General features: G+C 39.9%; 1 protein-coding gene across 2 annotated transcripts in view; it reads right to left on the bottom strand.

Annotated features, from left to right (window-relative positions):
- Positions 1-54: 54 nt before the first annotated feature.
- The window catches only part of IL11RA (interleukin 11 receptor subunit alpha), a 155881-nt gene continuing 137474 nt past the window's right edge, over positions 55-18461 (bottom strand). For both annotated transcript variants that reach the window (XM_075842706.1, XM_075842699.1), the window contains exons 11-12: positions 7089-7168; positions 55-5515 (exon numbers count right to left, since the gene is read on the bottom strand). In XM_075842706.1, coding sequence (XP_075698821.1) covers positions 5499-5515; positions 7089-7168 — 97 coding nt within the window. In that variant the 3' untranslated portion in view covers positions 55-5498. The remainder of the gene's footprint in view (positions 5516-7088; positions 7169-18461) is intronic.

Below are 18461 nucleotides of genomic sequence, written 5' to 3'. Positions count from 1 at the left end.
ATACAAGAAACGGCAGTGATATAATAATGGAACGCGGCCGCGCGGTATAAATAATTTTCGTCACTTTAGGTTTATTTTTACAATTAAAAGTGTCTGTTGCTTGCTGGATACACAAGAAGCAAAAAAAAAAAAAAAGAGCACAGACTGATATATTTCTATATACAGAACACAAATGATTAATAGACATAATAATGTGGGGGAGGGGAGGCAACAACAGGGGCAAACTGAAATACGAGGCACCGAATGACAATGAGGAAACTGATGTATATGGCTACCAGTCAGATGAGTAGTGGACTGTCACAGTGACTGTGACCGGTGATACATGAGCACCGATAGCGATGAGTTTTATGGCGACAATCTCCGATACCTGAATTTATACAACAAACCGACATGGAAAGTGACGAAGATTCATCTAACTTAGATATACAGATTAATACCATGTTCCATGAGGACAGATACTGTCCATATCCATCATTACACGTATATACAGGCTGCTCTATGTACTGGACACGGGATGGGGGAGGAGAGTCAAGACAGTAAATTTATGGGGGTCTAAAACATACAAAATAAATCCTATTTCAACACATACTGATCGTATAACTAAAAAAAAATTGTTTCTTTTACTCCATTCACATCCAGAACTGCAGTCACAGGTCTGTCGTTACGTAATCTCTTATACTCCAGCCACATCCAGAGCTGCATCAATCATTGTGCGGAGTTTTTCACTTTTTGGTTTCAGGACTTCACATCTCACTACTGCCATCTGCTGGTTCATGTCTTGCTGTAGTGCATTGTGGAAGATGTAGTATGAGACCTACTGGCTTACTGATGTAGTATGTAGCATGAGGCCTACTGCGTCCAGTGGATTATGGGATCTCAACCATGCAACTAGGAGTGTGTCTATCAGTAGCTGATGGATTCGAAGTGTCAGCCTGCAGAATCGTGATTACAGCTCTGGGAGTGACTGTAGTATAAGACCTGAAAAAAAATCAAAAGATTTACAAACTTACATTGGAGCTTTACCTGGTAAATGATGTTCAAAAGTGAAGTGACAAAACTTGGTCAATTGATTTTCCCATTGCATTCTATGGGCCGAAATAATCAGCGGTTTAGGCAGATAGAGCCGCTCATCATCATTGAGGTGGTATTAGAAACATTGTCCATTGTTTGCCGACTAAAGCGGGCCTTAGAAGCTGTGTCATATAAAAGAGCCACTAATAAGATTTATAATACCGATGTAATAGGAGCTTATGACAACAGAATATATCTGAGATACAGTGCAATATGAAGGGAAGATATTCCCCGGCGCACAGCAGGCTTCCTGCCCCTTTTTCCCATTGATGTGCACTGTAGTCAGAACCTCAACATCTGCCAAGGTGGAAAAAAAGGAACATTTGCATGTCTATCAATATTAGTAATAGATTAGAGGGCACTTAAAGGGGGTTTCCATCATCATGTCATTGGATAAGATTTGTGGGGTCGGGGTTCTGGGAGAGCCATGAATAAAAGAAAATGGGCTCCGATTTTTGCAACTAATTTTTCAAATTCACCATTGACTTTAACATATATCTTCCAACTTTTGGAGATGAGAAAAATGGACAAGAATTTTTGGGGCATTGGGCACCATACTAATTCTACATTCCTTTTCCCCATCCATAATCTCCTTGCCCCACATCCACACCCTTCCTCCTCATTTTACCCCATCTTTAAGTACTGGCCAGCACGTCTTCTAGATTTACTTTGAGCTCCAATTACATTATTGTTACGTTTTCTTTTTGCCAAAAACGATAATGGATTCCATCAAAAGAGAGAAGGGGAGTTATTTCAACTCCTTCCTTTGGGTCTTTATCCTTCTTCAAGACTGGGATACGGTCCTGTTTTTGGCATAAATAGAATAGAAGTGAGCACGGACCTCATATACATGTAAGCAAACCCTTTGGGCTGTGTTCACACGTCGTGGTTTTTGCCGATTTGCCTCAATTTTACAAAAGTTGCTGAAAAAAATGCAAATTGGCTGCGACATGTAAACACAGCCTTAGAGGGGTTTTCAGAGAATTCACTGTAGAAGCTTGAGGTTTTGGAAGTGAAGGTATTGTCCATTACCAGTGAAGATTTGGAGAACATAGATCGTTTCGTCTACCCTCATGATCAGAATTAGAGTTTATTGGTGAGTGTGTATTTTGGGGGCCTTTCATCATTGTCCTGATAGTTTTGTAGTAGTACTACTTTATCATCTGTAATCTGCTCCTGATCCTCTTTCTGCCTCCGCCATGCCAAAGCGTTCTTTAAGGCTGGGTTCACACGACCTATTTTCAGGCGTAATGGAGGCGTTTTACGCCTCGAATTACACCTGAAAAGACGGCTCCAATACGTCGGCAAACATCTGCATATTGCTTTCAATGGGTTTGCCGATGTACTGTGCCGACGACCTGTCATTTTACGCGTCGCTGTCAAAAGATGACACGTAAAATTACAGCCTCGTCAAAAGAAGTGCAGGACACTTCTTGGGACGTTTTTGGAGCCGTTTTCTAATAGACTCTATTGAAAACAGCTCCAAAAACGTCTGAAAATCAGGTGCTGTTTTCCCTTGAAAACAGCTCCGTATTTTCAGACGTTTTTGGCTCAGCGTGTGAACATACCCTAATAGTTGACTAGTCCCTGCTTACTGGTTCTCAATACATAAGTACACAGTAACCTCAGCCTTTAACTCGACCGGGTTTAATCTATAAGAACTTGGTCACCCCCTTCCGCATTAAATATAAATGATTTCCTGATATGGTAATGGACATGTTCTGGTGGTACCCAAAATTCTGGCCATAAAGGACTCCACCCAACAGCACAATCTCCAGTCACTCAGAGGATAAGTCAGAAGAAAACCAAAATTGGAAAACCCCTTTAAGTGAAAGGTTTAATGTTATCCGGACTCCGATGTATAACACAACACTGGGGTCTCGGTATTATTTCTATTGTTTTTACTAATATTGATGCAACTATTACGTCAGAATCACCAGGAAATCATGTGTGGATCAGGCTTTATAACAGATTCCTTTAGTTACATCCACTACTTATTTGTGATGTGATGTCTCTCATAACTCATGTTAGTAGCATTCCCTTGTTACCCTACAGCTTAACCTGCTGCTCTGTAGTTATCGCTGTGGAAGAAAATTAGGCAATAAAAAAAATAATCTGTGCAAAAAAGCAAACTGTGGAGTGAAGAGATCAGCCGTCTATAGAGGAGGAAATCAATCAACCATCTACAGAGGAATAAATCAGTCGTCTATAGGGATTGTCTGCAGAGGAAGAGATCAGCCGTCTACAGAGCAGGAAAACAGCCGTCTGTAGGTGGCTGATCTCCTCCTCTCCAGACGTCCGACCTCCATCTCTGTAGACGTCCGACCTCCATCGCTGTAGACGGCCGACCTCCATCGCTGTAGACGGCCGACCACCATCGCTGTAGACGGCTGGTGTCCTCCTCTGTAGACTGATCTCCTCCTTTGTAGAAAGCTGATCTCCTCCTCTGTAGGTGGCTGATCTTCTCCTCTGTAAACGAGGAGACCAGCTGTCTACAGTGGAGATCAGCCATCTACAGAGGAGATCAACTGTCTACTGAGAAGTAAATCAGTCATCTAAACGGATCCTCTACAGAGTAGTCCAGACCTCTACAAAGGAGGAGATCAGCTGTCTACAGAAGAGATCAGTCATTACCAGAGCAAGAGATCAGCCGTCTACGGAAGAGATCAGCCATCTACAGAGGAGGAGATCAGCCGTCTACAGAGGAGGAGACCAGCTGTCTACAGAAGCAGAGATCAGCCGTCTAACGAAGAAGAGATCAGCCGTCTACAGAGGAGGAGATCAGCCGTCTACAGAGGAGGAGATCAGCCGTCTACAGAGGAGGAGATCAGCCGTCTACAGAGGAGGAGATCAGCCGTCTACAGAGGAGGAGATCAGCCGTCTACAGAGGAGGAGATCAACTGTCTACAGAGGAGGAGATCAGCCGTCTATAGAGGAGTAAATCAGTCGTCTATAGGAATCGTCTAAAGAGGAGATTAGTCATTTACAAAGGAAGAGATCAGCCATTTACAAAGGTAGAGATCAGTTGTCTACAGATGAGATCAGCCGTCACCAGAGGAAGAGATCAGCCATCTACAGAGGGAGATCCATTAGAACAAAATCTCCTCAATGTCAGAAATAAGAGGTCTATATTTAAAATGTAGATAATATAATCAAATATATAATTATTTTTTTTATCTATGGTAGTGTAAAGAGTGACACAATATGGAAGAAGTCAGGGCAGTCACATGAGACAACGATCAGTACAGCCAGACAAGATCAAGGAGATCAATCCAGTCAGACTACAAGGAGGAAAACAAAAGGTGTGTACAGCCAGACAAAACCTAGGAGGCCACTCCAGTCACAAAACATGGAAGTAGTCAGGTCAATTACATGAGACTAAAAATGGTCATAGACATGAGATATTTATTATCAGATACATCTATTTTTAGTAGGATCTGCCACCAGTGTAATGTCTATGGCCTGCCTCAGACATAAGAACATCAGCAAAAATAAAATAAAAATGGATTTATCTGCAAATAAATATCTGATATCTATAACCAAGTGTAGGAGGACATAATGAGTCACACCATACAGGACATCACCAGACCATATGAGGAGATTAGACCAGGCACTATTGAAAGGAAAGACAAGATGAAAAAGATCAGAGAAGTATCCGGTGGTCTGTACCCACCACCTATTGACCAGTGATTATGGACAATGTAAAAATGGCGTAACCGTCAGGATCTGTTCATAAACCCACATTGTAACTACATGGCAGTGTACTGCTGTCCTTGAAATATGGCACCCAGCCCCAGCACCATTTAGAAATCCATATGGTAGCATGCATGTGCTGAGGGAGGGCAGAAGACAGGTGGCTCCTGGGAGATGCTGGACCTTATTTAGCTTCATGAACTGCTTTGTTAGCGATTTGATATGAACATATAGAGAGCTACATAAAAAATTGTGCTTAACTGTTGAATGCCACAACGTATTGCGTGAACCTTTTGCCTGTTATCGGCTGGTGTGTGAGAACAGCAGGCGTGTATTGCATTGTCCTTTGAAGAAAAGTCTATGTGATAGCAGCAAAAAAAATTGTTCACTGAACTCCAGCCTGACCACAGCGGCCAGAAGGGGGCTCCTCAATCTGGATAATACCAAGTAGCCTCCAGAGAGTTTATCATGAACAAGCTGCCATCTGAAGAAGAGGGTGCACTGTATTGTATGTTCCAATCCTCTGCCATACAGTCCACAGATCTCAAAAATCTTCTATCAGAATAAGACTGTCCCCGGTGGACAGTCCTTAAAACGGCAACTCTTCCATTCTGACAAAAGTTTACTGTTCAGCCTATTTCCGTAGAGATGTCTCTCAGTAGAGCTGAATACACTTTCTTTGCGGGTGTTAGTCACATATCTACACTAGAGTGAGTTCCGGCTCCTCGAGATGACTACAAAATCTGGTTCTCTGCAGAGATAGAAACACAAGGTTATAGACTTTGAATTAAGACTCGCATCAGACACTAATATACAGAACATATCAACCATCGACAAAAGATGTCACAGTGTAAAATAAATTCCCAACCTTATAATTTGACTGTAAAGGAGAACACCTAGAAAAGTTATAAAAAATATTGTACCTCTGTGCTATCAGCTGTGGAAGTATCAGGCCCATTACTGGCAACTTCTTTGTGCCACATGACCATACTTTCTGTAACCCAATTAATCATTCATCCATTATTTGGATCCAAATGACCATCCACATCAATATCCACATACTAAAACAAAAAATGTAGGAGGGTTCCTCCAGCTCACCTTATCACAGGTATGGTGGTTAGCGCTAGGGTCCTCGTGTCGGCACATGAATTTGCATAGACAAAGGAGGTAAAGAAATGGATCCAGCGCTGGAATTTGGTGCATCTGTTAAAAACGGGAAACTTCTTCCAAGTTTTATTTTCATAAGGTTTAAAAGCAGTGAAATGTAATAAGTACGGGTTTAGTCCAGAGTACAAAGGATGATTGGCAAAATAGGCAGTAGCCTACGCGTTTCAGACGCTTTCTGCGTCCTTAGACTACAAGCCATGACTAAGGACGCAGAAAGCGTCTGAAACGCGTAGGCTACTGCCTATTTTGCCAATCATCCTTTGTACTCTGGACTAAACCCGTACTTACTACATTTCACTGCTTTTAAACCTTATGAAAATAAAATTTGGAAGAAGTTTCCCGTTTTTAACAGGTGCACCAAATTCCAGCGCTGGATCCATTTCTTTACCTCCTTTGTCTATCCACATACTAACTGCCTCTTGTGGGTCCATATGTGTAGACTTGTGTGTATCCACATGTGGATTGGGAATTGGGCTATACAATGCCCCAATGATAGTAATGAACTTGCCAGAACACAGGACGGGAGGTCCAGGGCTGAGCTTAGGGGTGTGCAACCTGTGCTATCTCATAAAAGGGGCGCCTCAGACAGCTTATGACAATCATAACTCTTAATTTTACTTGAATAGGAGTATTATTTAGACATTGTATGTCTCTGTTATGAGTTTACATTATGTATAAACCTGTTATTGGGTCACTGTATGGTGGTATAATTTGAGCAGATTATGGTGGTATTTTTTGGGGCATTGTTTAGCATTTCTTGTTAGGCATTGTTATCTAGATAACTCTATGGAAGTGTTATTTAGCTTATGTATGGCACTGTTATTTGGGCACATGTATGGCACATAACATGGCGCTATATGGTATGATTATTTGTACTCGGTATGAATGTACACCACACACGGGGTGGAGAGCCAGTACAACACCTCACACAGGGAACTATCCAATCTAAAGCAAGCTACGAGAAAGTGTTACCATAGGCCATTGAAGCAGAGAAACTACAAGAATTAAGTCTGTAGCTTCCAGCAAAGAAGTAAGAAATTAACAAATAATAGAACAAGATCAGCAGAAATAAGAACACCTCCACATCCGAGGGAGACGGTAGGTAAACATCACACAGACATCTATACAAGGCTCCATATGCTCATGACAACACTTACTGGGCAGAGTCTTCAGATGTATGGCTGTCAGGAAATTTGTCTTTATCCCACCGTCTTTCACCGTCCTTGAAACTCTTACCCTACGTAAGAGAAAGACATATATAAACCAAAGAACATAAATTGGTTTGTGTATAAACCAGGTATCCATAATTTTGTAAATCCTTAATATTTCTCGTACCGTTTCTGAATTACATCATATTTTATAGTTCAGTGATATCTAGAGCTGACATTTCGCCTGATACACAACATCTTATCCAGAGCTGATACACAAGTCAACTGTCGGCCCATGAGAACTGACATACATTTTGTAACTTAGTGGAGACCCTATAATGCATAATTCAGTGCCTTTCTACTGGTAAATGCATACAATGCAGAATTACGGAGCCAAAACTGGACAAGCACAGAATCCTATAAGGTAACATATAATTGATATGTTCTTATCTGTACAAAAAAATAACAGATGTAACATTGCCCCTGGTGTACGAAAAAATAACAGCTATAATGCTGCCCCATAGTGTATAAGAAAATTACTGCTGTACTTCTGCCCCCTATGTACAAGAATATAACGACTAAAATACTGCTCCTATACACAAGAATATAACTCCTATAATACTGGCCCTATATACAAGAATATAACTACTATAATACTGCCCCCTGTATACAAGAATATAACTACTATAATACTGCCCCCAATATACAAGAATATAACTACTATAATACTGCCACCTATATACAAGAATATAACTACTATAATACTGCCACCTATATACAAGAATATAACTACTATAATACTGCCCCTATATACAAGAATATAACTACTATAATACTGCCCCCTATATAAAAAAAAATAACTACTATAATACTGATCCCTATGTACAAAAATATAACTATTATAATACTGCCCCTATGTACAAAAATATAACTACTATAATACTGCCCCCTATGTACAAGAAAACAACTGCTAAAATACTGCCCCTATATACAAGAATATAACTACTATAATACTGCCCCCTACATACAAGAATATAACTACTATAATACTGCTTCTATATACAAGAATATAACTACTATAATACTACCCCCCTATGTACAAGAATATAACTATTATAATACTGCCCCCTATGTACAAGAATATAACTACTATAATACTGCTCCTATATACAAGAAAATAACTACTATAATACTGATCCCTATGTACAAAAATATAACTACTGTAATACTGTCCCTATGTACAAGAATATAACTACTATAAAACTGTGCCCTATATACAAGAATATAACTACTATAATACTGCTCCTATATACAAGATTATAACTACTATAATACTGCTCCTATATACAAGAATAAAACTACTATATTACTGCCCCCTATATACAAGAATATAACTACTATAATACTGCCTCCTATATATAAGAATATAACTACTATAATACTGCCCTTATGTACAAGAATATAACTACTATAATACTGCTCCTATATACAAGAATATAACTACTATAATACCGCCCCTATATACAAGAATATAACTACTATAATACTGCCCCCTATATACAAGAATATAACTACTATAATACTGCCCCCTATATACAAGAATATAACTACTAAAATACTGCCTTCTATATACAAGAATATAACTACTATAGTACTACTCCTATATACAAAAATATAACTACTATAATACTGCCTTCTATATACAAGAATATAACTACTATAATACTGCCTTCTATATACAAGAATATAAATACTATAATACTGCCCCCTATGTACAAGAATATAACTACTATAATACTGCCCCCTATATACAAGAATATAACTACTATAATACTGCCCCCTATATACAAGAATATAACTACTAAAATACTGCCTTCTATATACAAAAATATAACTACTATAATACTGCCTTCTATATACAAGAATATAACTACTATAATACTGCCCTATATACAAGAATATAACTACTATAATACTGCCCCTATATACAAGAATATAACTCCTATAATACTGGCCCTATATACAAGAATATAACTACTATAATACTGCCCCCTGTATACAAGAATATAACTACTATAATACTGCCCCCAATATACAAGAATATAACTACTATAATACTGCCACCTATATACAAGAATATAACTACTATAATACTGCCACCTATATACAAGAATATAACTACTATAATACTGCCCCTATATACAAGAATATAACTACTATAATACTGCCCCCTATATAAAAAAAAATAACTACTATAATACTGATCCCTATGTACAAAAATATAACTATTATAATACTGCCCCTATGTACAAAAATATAACTACTATAATACTGCCCCCTATGTACAAGAAAACAACTGCTAAAATACTGCCCCTATATACAAGAATATAACTACTATAATACTGCCCCCTACATACAAGAATATAACTACTATAATACTGCTTCTATATACAAGAATATAACTACTATAATACTACCCCCCTATGTACAAGAATATAACTATTATAATACTGCCCCCTATGTACAAGAATATAACTACTATAATACTGCTCCTATATACAAGAAAATAACTACTATAATACTGATCCCTATGTACAAAAATATAACTACTGTAATACTGTCCCTATGTACAAGAATATAACTACTATAAAACTGTGCCCTATATACAAGAATATAACTACTATAATACTGCTCCTATATACAAGATTATAACTACTATAATACTGCTCCTATATACAAGAATAAAACTACTATATTACTGCCCCCTATATACAAGAATATAACTACTATAATACTGCCTCCTATATATAAGAATATAACTACTATAATACTGCCCTTATGTACAAGAATATAACTACTATAATACTGCTCCTATATACAAGAATATAACTACTATAATACCGCCCCTATATACAAGAATATAACTACTATAATACTGCCCCCTATATACAAGAATATAACTACTATAATACTGCCCCCTATATACAAGAATATAACTACTAAAATACTGCCTTCTATATACAAGAATATAACTACTATAGTACTACTCCTATATACAAAAATATAACTACTATAATACTGCCTTCTATATACAAGAATATAACTACTATAATACTGCCTTCTATATACAAGAATATAAATACTATAATACTGCCCCCTATGTACAAGAATATAACTACTATAATACTGCCCCCTATATACAAGAATATAACTACTATAATACTGCCCCCTATATACAAGAATATAACTACTATAATACTGCCTTCTATATACAAGAATATAACTACTATAATACTGCCCTATATACAAGAATATAACTACTATAATACTGCCTTCTATATACAAGAATATAACTACTATAATACTGCCTTCTATATACAAGAATATAAATACTATAATACTGCCTTCTATTATTCACTGTTCAATAGTAAATATACGTGGTTTTTCCCTTGAGTAATATATGTGTTTCACTGGATGAATACCAATGGGAATTTTTTGGTTAGAACCTAACCTTTAATGTGAGATTTATTTCTTTTTTTAAAGCAATTTCAGATAGTGATACAATTGTATCCATAAGGTTCGTTCACTAGCGCTTGCGCACTTTACATTGACATATGTAATAAGTTCAGACAGGACAAGGATGAGATTTAAATGGTTAATACCATCACACTCTAGTATTTATAATTTATTTTAGCATTTTCCTGGTTTTTATTTATTTTTATATTTTTATATTTTTTTATAGTTATTCAAAAAATATTATGTTTAAATATTTTTGTTCCAAGTTGGGACCGGTAGCCTCCTTGTCACAAGATGTGTGCCAGGAACTGAAGCAACATGAGCAGCTGCTCTAGGAGTTCCTCTATATGAATCTCTTGTATTTCAGCTACTGCTGCTATAGAGATGTCTGTGCAGCTCTCTTATTAGCAGATCAGCTGCTTTATCAAGCCCAGTGTGTGCCAGTAGCTGATATAGCTTCAGCTGCTGCTGCTGTGGATTCCACTGTGAGGATCTCGTGTTTAGCAACACACTAATCCTGCCTATCTGTAGTTATCTAGCCCTACGCGTTTCCTTACTCATAAGTAACTCTGCAGTAATTCATCAGGGGCTCACAGAGTTAATAGATTAGACCTTCTGGCATTCCAGAGGTCTGTGTAGACAATGCACTGATTCTATGATCAAACGTGGACATAGTTGCTAGCCACTGTCAGTGGCAAAGTGTTCTGTCTTTTAAAGACCGAGTACCCTCCTCCTCATGAGCTCACTGTTATCTTCAGCCAATGATCTGGCATCACGTCTTTGCTAGAATCCCGCCCCGATTTTTGGGGGTGTGGCTGTGCTGGCCAATCAATGGTCTGCACCCTTGCAGCCTCCCTTGATGTCATGAGGGGGCGTGGTCCGAGTACCAGAGTCAGCCCTGTTGGAAATGGGCATGCCCTGTCTCTCCACACTAAACTGCAGGAATGTGCTGTACAGACTGTTCCTCCACGTTAGAGCAGAGGGACAGCACCAGGATTCACTATATACATAGTGAGTGATGCCAGACCTGTCTGAATCTGTCTGTCCAATGCATATGTTATAACAGTATGGGGTAATATACAGGTGTGTCAGGCTATCAGCACATATAGTAGATGGCATATTCCAATGCCCTGGGGGTGTGTATAATATATATTTAAGGGAGTGATATACAGTGATATATCAGCACATCCCTTTTCTAGCTATGTTAGATGTAGATGTAAGATCATGCTATTAATAGCGCATAGTCCCCTATTTGATCTGTATTATGATGCAGATATCAGTCATATTATTAGTGGTACATCCCTTGTGTTTTGATGCTGATATCGGATTATATTATTAGTAGCACATAATCCCTTATCTTCTTGTATTAAAGGTGGGCATGGAATAATATGTCATGTATTATGCTGAAATTTAGATGAAGCTTACATATGACATATAGTCATTGATTCCATGTGGATGTAGTGTTTTCAAACGATAAATCCATCTACATTCCTTCTGTAAAAGTAACCTGTCTAGGTTACCTCCTCTGATAGAGGGTCTGATCACTTCTATGACTTTGAATGTAATTTCATCTTGTTTATCTGTATGTTTTTCTCTCATATGTCTTGCTAAGCAAGTATCATCTTTCCTACGTATGTTGCCGATGTGGTCCAAGATTCTCCTCCGAAATTCCCGAATTGTTTTGCCTATATAGTTTTGCTCACAGGCACAGGTAGCCATGTAAATGACCCCCTTAGTTCTACAATTGGCAAATTCCCTATTTTCATAGATTTTTCCCGTCGCTGCACTGGTGAATGTGCTACTTTTAGCGATATATCTGCACGCCTTGCAGGCGCCGCATTTAAAGGTGCCTAATGGTCTATTAGGGAGCCATGTCGATTGGGAGGGAGGTTCATTGAAATGACTATGGACCAAACGGTCTTGAAGATTTTTTCCCCTCCTGAAAGTAATCAGTGGATGGGAATGTACTACTTTATTTAGATCTTGATCGGCCATTAGGATCCCCCAATATTTACATAGGATGTTTTTGACCTCCCTATGTCTGTGGTCAAAAGTACCTACTAGTCTAATTGGCGGGAGTGTCTCCACCTCTTTTGATTTGGGGACCAGTAAGCTTGTTCTGTTCACAGATAATGCATGATGATAAGCATCCCTCAATGTCCTATCTGGGTATCCTCTACTCCCAAATCTTTTACGAAGTTGTTGGGATTTCTCCATGAAGTCCCCCAGGTTGGAACAGTTTCGCCTGAGTCTTAAATACTGTCCTTTGGGGATCCCCCTTTTGAGAGGTACTGGGTGATGGCTATCCCATGCGAGTAGGTTATTAGTGGCCGTAGGTTTACGGAACAGGCTCGTGGTCAAGTTTCCCGTTGTGTTCTTAGTCACCGTAATGTCCAGAAAATTGATTGACGTTTCCCCTATCTCTGATGTGAAATATAGGCCTAAGTCGTTCACATTCAGATCGTCAACAAATTGATTAAAACGGTCGATAGAGTCATCCCATAGTATCAGCACGTCATCTATAAATCTTGCCCACAGAATGATGGACGAGGTATATGATGCCATGTTCTCTGCAAAGACCACCTGATCCTCCCACCAGCCCAGATATAAGTTAGCATAGCTGGGGGCACATGGGCTGCCCATAGCTGTACCTTTGAGCTGGTGGAAGAGTTGTCCCCCAAATAAAAAATTGTTTTTGGTGAGGACGAAGTTCAATAGGGTCAAAACCAGTTCATTATGCGCTTTGAATTGGATGCCTCGTGTTTCGAGAAAGCTCCGTACAGCCCCACATCCCTGTTCATGGGGTATGGAGCTGTACAGTGCCTCAACATCCAGGCTTGCCAGTAGTGCTCCAGATGGGAGCTCTATCCCCTCAAGTCTCTTAAGGATGTCTGTGGTGTCTCTTACATATGAGGGAAGACCCATAACGAAGTCCCGTAGTATATTATCCACATAAATACTGATGTTTTGGGATAAGCTGTCTATCCCTGAGACAATCGGTCGTCCTTTAAGGGGATTTAAGCCTTTATGTACTTTTGGCACACTGTAAAAGGTCGGAATCTGTGGATATTTTGGACTCATGAATTCAAATTCATGTTTATTGATGAGTTTGTCTTTCAGCGCTTGAAGCAAGATAACCTTAAGTTGTTCTATGTCCTCAGCCAAAGGGTTTTCGTTAAGCTTTCGATAATTTGTTTGGTCATTTAATATGCGTTGGCACATCATCTTATAGGTTACCACGTCCATTATCACTAGATTGCCCCCTTTGTCCGCGGGTTTCAGAATTATTGACTTGTCTCTTTCAAGTCTCAGCAGTGTAGCTGTCTCTTCAGATGTTAAATTGCTCCTATACTGGTTTATTTCCATGGGAGAACCCAGTTGTTCAATCTCTTTGGTGACCAATTGTACAAACAAATCAATATTATGTGTTTCTCCAAACGGCGCCGATTTTGTACTCTTATTTCTAAGTTTTGTGAAGGGGCCTTCCCCCGGGGTCCCCTCACTTTCCTGCCATAGTTCCATTAAATTCAGAAAATCGGGATAGTCTGTCTCCTCAATTCCTAGTTCCCTACATTGTTGTAAATCATGGTTCCTGTAGAACTTGGTCCATTTCAATTTTCTCGCAAATAAGTTCAAGTCTCTGACCCAATCAAATGTATTAAATCTAGTGGTGGGAACATACGTTAGTCCCTTGGTTAGCAACCTAGTTTCTTCCTCTGTCAAGATTTTATGAGAGATATTAATGATCTGCATCTTGTCACTATGCGTTTCCCCCTCTTTTCCACACCTAATAGGAGCGCTTTTTAATGCTGTGTAGATCTGGTCCGTAGTGTGTAATTGGTTATGGGGTAGTTTGTCCCTAAAAAATCCCTATTGCCAGGATTTCCCCTTCTAGATCGTCGCCCTCTATTACGTTGAGATCCTCTATAGGTTTGTCCCATTCTGGAGTTGTTATAGCTTGAGCCTGACTGTTGTTTGGCAGACCCATCAGAGTCAGGGGGCTCTATATCTGAGGATGATAATTCTGGTACTCGGACCACGCCCCCTCATGACATCAAGGGAGGCTGCAAGGGTGCAGACCATTGATTGGCCAGCACAGCCACACCCCCAAAAATCGGGGCGGGATTCTAGCAAAGACGTGATGCCAGATCATTGGCTGAAGATAACAGTGAGCTCATGAGGAGGAGGGTACTCGGTCTTTAAAAGACAGAACACTTTGCCACTGACAGTGGCTAGCAACTATGTCCACGTTTGATCATAGAATCAGTGCATTGTCTACACAGACCTCTGGAATGCCAGAAGGTCTAATCTATTAACTCTGTGAGCCCCTGATGAATTACTGCAGAGTTACTTATGAGTAAGGAAACGCGTAGGGCTAGATAACTACACACTACGGACCAGATCTACACAGCATTAAAAAGCGCTCCTATTAGGTGTGGAAAAGAGGGGGAAACGCATAGTGACAAGATGCAGATCATTAATATCTCTCATAAAATCTTGACAGAGGAAGAAACTAGGTTGCTAACCAAGGGACTAACGTATGTTCCCACCACTAGATTTAATACATTTGATTGGGTCAGAGACTTGAACTTATTTGCGAGAAAATTGAAATGGACCAAGTTCTACAGGAACCATGATTTACAACAATGTAGGGAACTAGGAATTGAGGAGACAGACTATCCCGATTTTCTGAATTTAATGGAACTATGGCAGGAAAGTGAGGGGACCCCGGGGGAAGGCCCCTTCACAAAACTTAGAAATAAGAGTACAAAATCGGCGCCGTTTGGAGAAACACATAATATTGATTTGTTTGTACAATTGGTCACCAAAGAGATTGAACAACTGGGTTCTCCCATGGAAATAAACCAGTATAGGAGCAATTTAACATCTGAAGAGACAGCTACACTGCTGAGACTTGAAAGAGACAAGTCAATAATTCTGAAACCCGCGGACAAAGGGGGCAATCTAGTGATAATGGACGTGGTAACCTATAAGATGATGTGCCAACGCATATTAAATGACCAAACAAATTATCGAAAGCTTAACGAAAACCCTTTGGCTGAGGACATAGAACAACTTAAGGTTATCTTGCTTCAAGCGCTGAAAGACAAACTCATCAATAAACATGAATTTGAATTCATGAGTCCAAAATATCCACAGATTCCGACCTTTTACAGTGTGCCAAAAGTACATAAAGGCTTAAATCCCCTTAAAGGACGACCGATTGTCTCAGGGATAGACAGCTTATCCCAAAACATCAGTATTTATGTGGATAATATACTACGGGACTTCGTTATGGGTCTTCCCTCATATGTAAGAGACACCACAGACATCCTTAAGAGACTTGAGGGGATAGAGCTCCCATCTGGAGCACTACTGGCAAGCCTGGATGTTGAGGCACTGTACAGCTCCATACCCCATGAACAGGGATGTGGGGCTGTACGGAGCTTTCTCGAAACACGAGGCATCCAATTCAAAGCGCATAATGAACTGGTTTTGACCCTATTGAACTTCGTCCTCACCAAAAACAATTTTTTATTTGGGGGACAACTCTTCCACCAGCTCAAAGGTACAGCTATGGGCAGCCCATGTGCCCCCAGCTATGCTAACTTATATCTGGGCTGGTGGGAGGATCAGGTGGTCTTTGCAGAGAACATGGCATCATATACCTCGTCCATCATTCTGTGGGCAAGATTTATAGATGACGTGCTGATACTATGGGATGACTCTATCGACCGTTTTAATCAATTTGTTGACGATCTGAATGTGAACGACTTAGGCCTATATTTCACATCAGAGATAGGGGAAACGTCAATCAATTTTCTGGACATTACGGTGACTAAGAACACAACGGGAAACTTGACCACGAGCCTGTTCCGTAAACCTACGGCCACTAATAACCTACTCGCATGGGATAGCCATCACCCAGTACCTCTCAAAAGGGGGATCCCCAAAGGACAGTATTTAAGACTCAGGCGAAACTGTTCCAACCTGGGGGACTTCATGGAGAAATCCCAACAACTTCGTAAAAGATTTGGGAGTAGAGGATACCCAGATAGGACATTGAGGGATGCTTATCATCATGCATTATCTGTGAACAGAACAAGCTTACTGGTCCCCAAATCAAAAGAGGTGGAGACACTCCCGCCAATTAGACTAGTAGGTACTTTTGACCACAGACATAGGGAGGTCAAAAACATCCTATGTAAATATTGGGGGATCCTAATGGCCGATCAAGATCTAAATAAAGTAGTACATTCCCATCCACTGATTACTTTCAGGAGGGGAAAAAATCTTCAAGACCGTTTGGTCCATAGTCATTTCAATGAACCTCCCTCCCAATCGACATGGCTCCCTAATAGACCATTAGGCACCTTTAAATGCGGCGCCTGCAAGGCGTGCAGATATATCGCTAAAAGTAGCACATTCACCAGTGCAGCGACGGGAAAAATCTATGAAAATAGGGAATTTGCCAATTGTAGAACTAAGGGGGTCATTTACATGGCTACCTGTGCCTGTGAGCAAAACTATATAGGCAAAACAATTCGGGAATTTCGGAGGAGAATCTTGGACCACATCGGCAACATACGTAGGAAAGATGATACTTGCTTAGCAAGACATATGAGAGAAAAACATACAGATAAACAAGATGAAATTACATTCAAAGTCATAGAAGTGATCAGACCCTCTATCAGAGGAGGTAACCTAGACAGGTTACTTTTACAGAAGGAATGTAGATGGATTTATCGTTTGAAAACACTACATCCACATGGAATCAATGACTATATGTCATATGTAAGCTTCATCTAAATTTCAGCATAATACATGACATATTATTCCATGCCCACCTTTAATACAAGAAGATAAGGGATTATGTGCTACTAATAATATAATCCGATATCAGCATCAAAACACAAGGGATGTACCACTAATAATATGACTGATATCTGCATCATAATACAGATCAAATAGGGGACTATGCGCTATTAATAGCATGATCTTACATCTACATCTAACATAGCTAGAAAAGGGATGTGCTGATATATCACTGTATATCACTCCCTTAAATATATATTATACACACCCCCAGGGCATTGGAATATGCCATCTACTATATGTGCTGATAGCCTGACACACCTGTATATTACCCCATACTGTTATAACATATGCATTGGACAGACAGATTCAGACAGGTCTGGCATCACTCACTATGTATATAGTGAATCCTGGTGCTGTCCCTCTGCTCTAACGTGGAGGAACAGTCTGTACAGCACATTCCTGCAGTTTAGTGTGGAGAGACAGGGCATGCCCATTTCCAACAGGGCTGACTCTGGTACTCGGACCACGCCCCCTCATGACATCAAGGGAGGCTGCAAGGGTGCAGACCATTGATTGGCCAGCACAGCCACACCCCCAAAAATCGGGGCGGGATTCTAGCAAAGACGTGATGCCAGATCATTGGCTGAAGATAACAGTGAGCTCATGAGGAGGAGGGTACTCGGTCTTTAAAAGACAGAACACTTTGCCACTGACAGTGGCTAGCAACTATGTCCACGTTTGATCATAGAATCAGTGCATTGTCTACACAGACCTCTGGAATGCCAGAAGGTCTAATCTATTAACTCTGTGAGCCCCTGATGAATTACTGCAGAGTTACTTATGAGTAAGGAAACGCGTAGGGCTAGATAACTACAGATAGGCAGGATTAGTGTGTTGCTAAACACGAGATCCTCACAGTGGAATCCACAGCAGCAGCAGCTGAAGCTATATCAGCTACTGGCACACACTGGGCTTGATAAAGCAGCTGATCTGCTAATAAGAGAGCTGCACAGACATCTCTATAGCAGCAGTAGCTGAAATACAAGA

The sequence above is a fragment of the Rhinoderma darwinii genome, chromosome 1 (genome assembly GCF_050947455.1).
Source record: "Rhinoderma darwinii isolate aRhiDar2 chromosome 1, aRhiDar2.hap1, whole genome shotgun sequence".
NCBI classification, from domain to species: Eukaryota; Metazoa; Chordata; class Amphibia; order Anura; family Rhinodermatidae; genus Rhinoderma; species Rhinoderma darwinii.
This window is presented reverse-complemented; position numbering and strand designations above follow the sequence as displayed.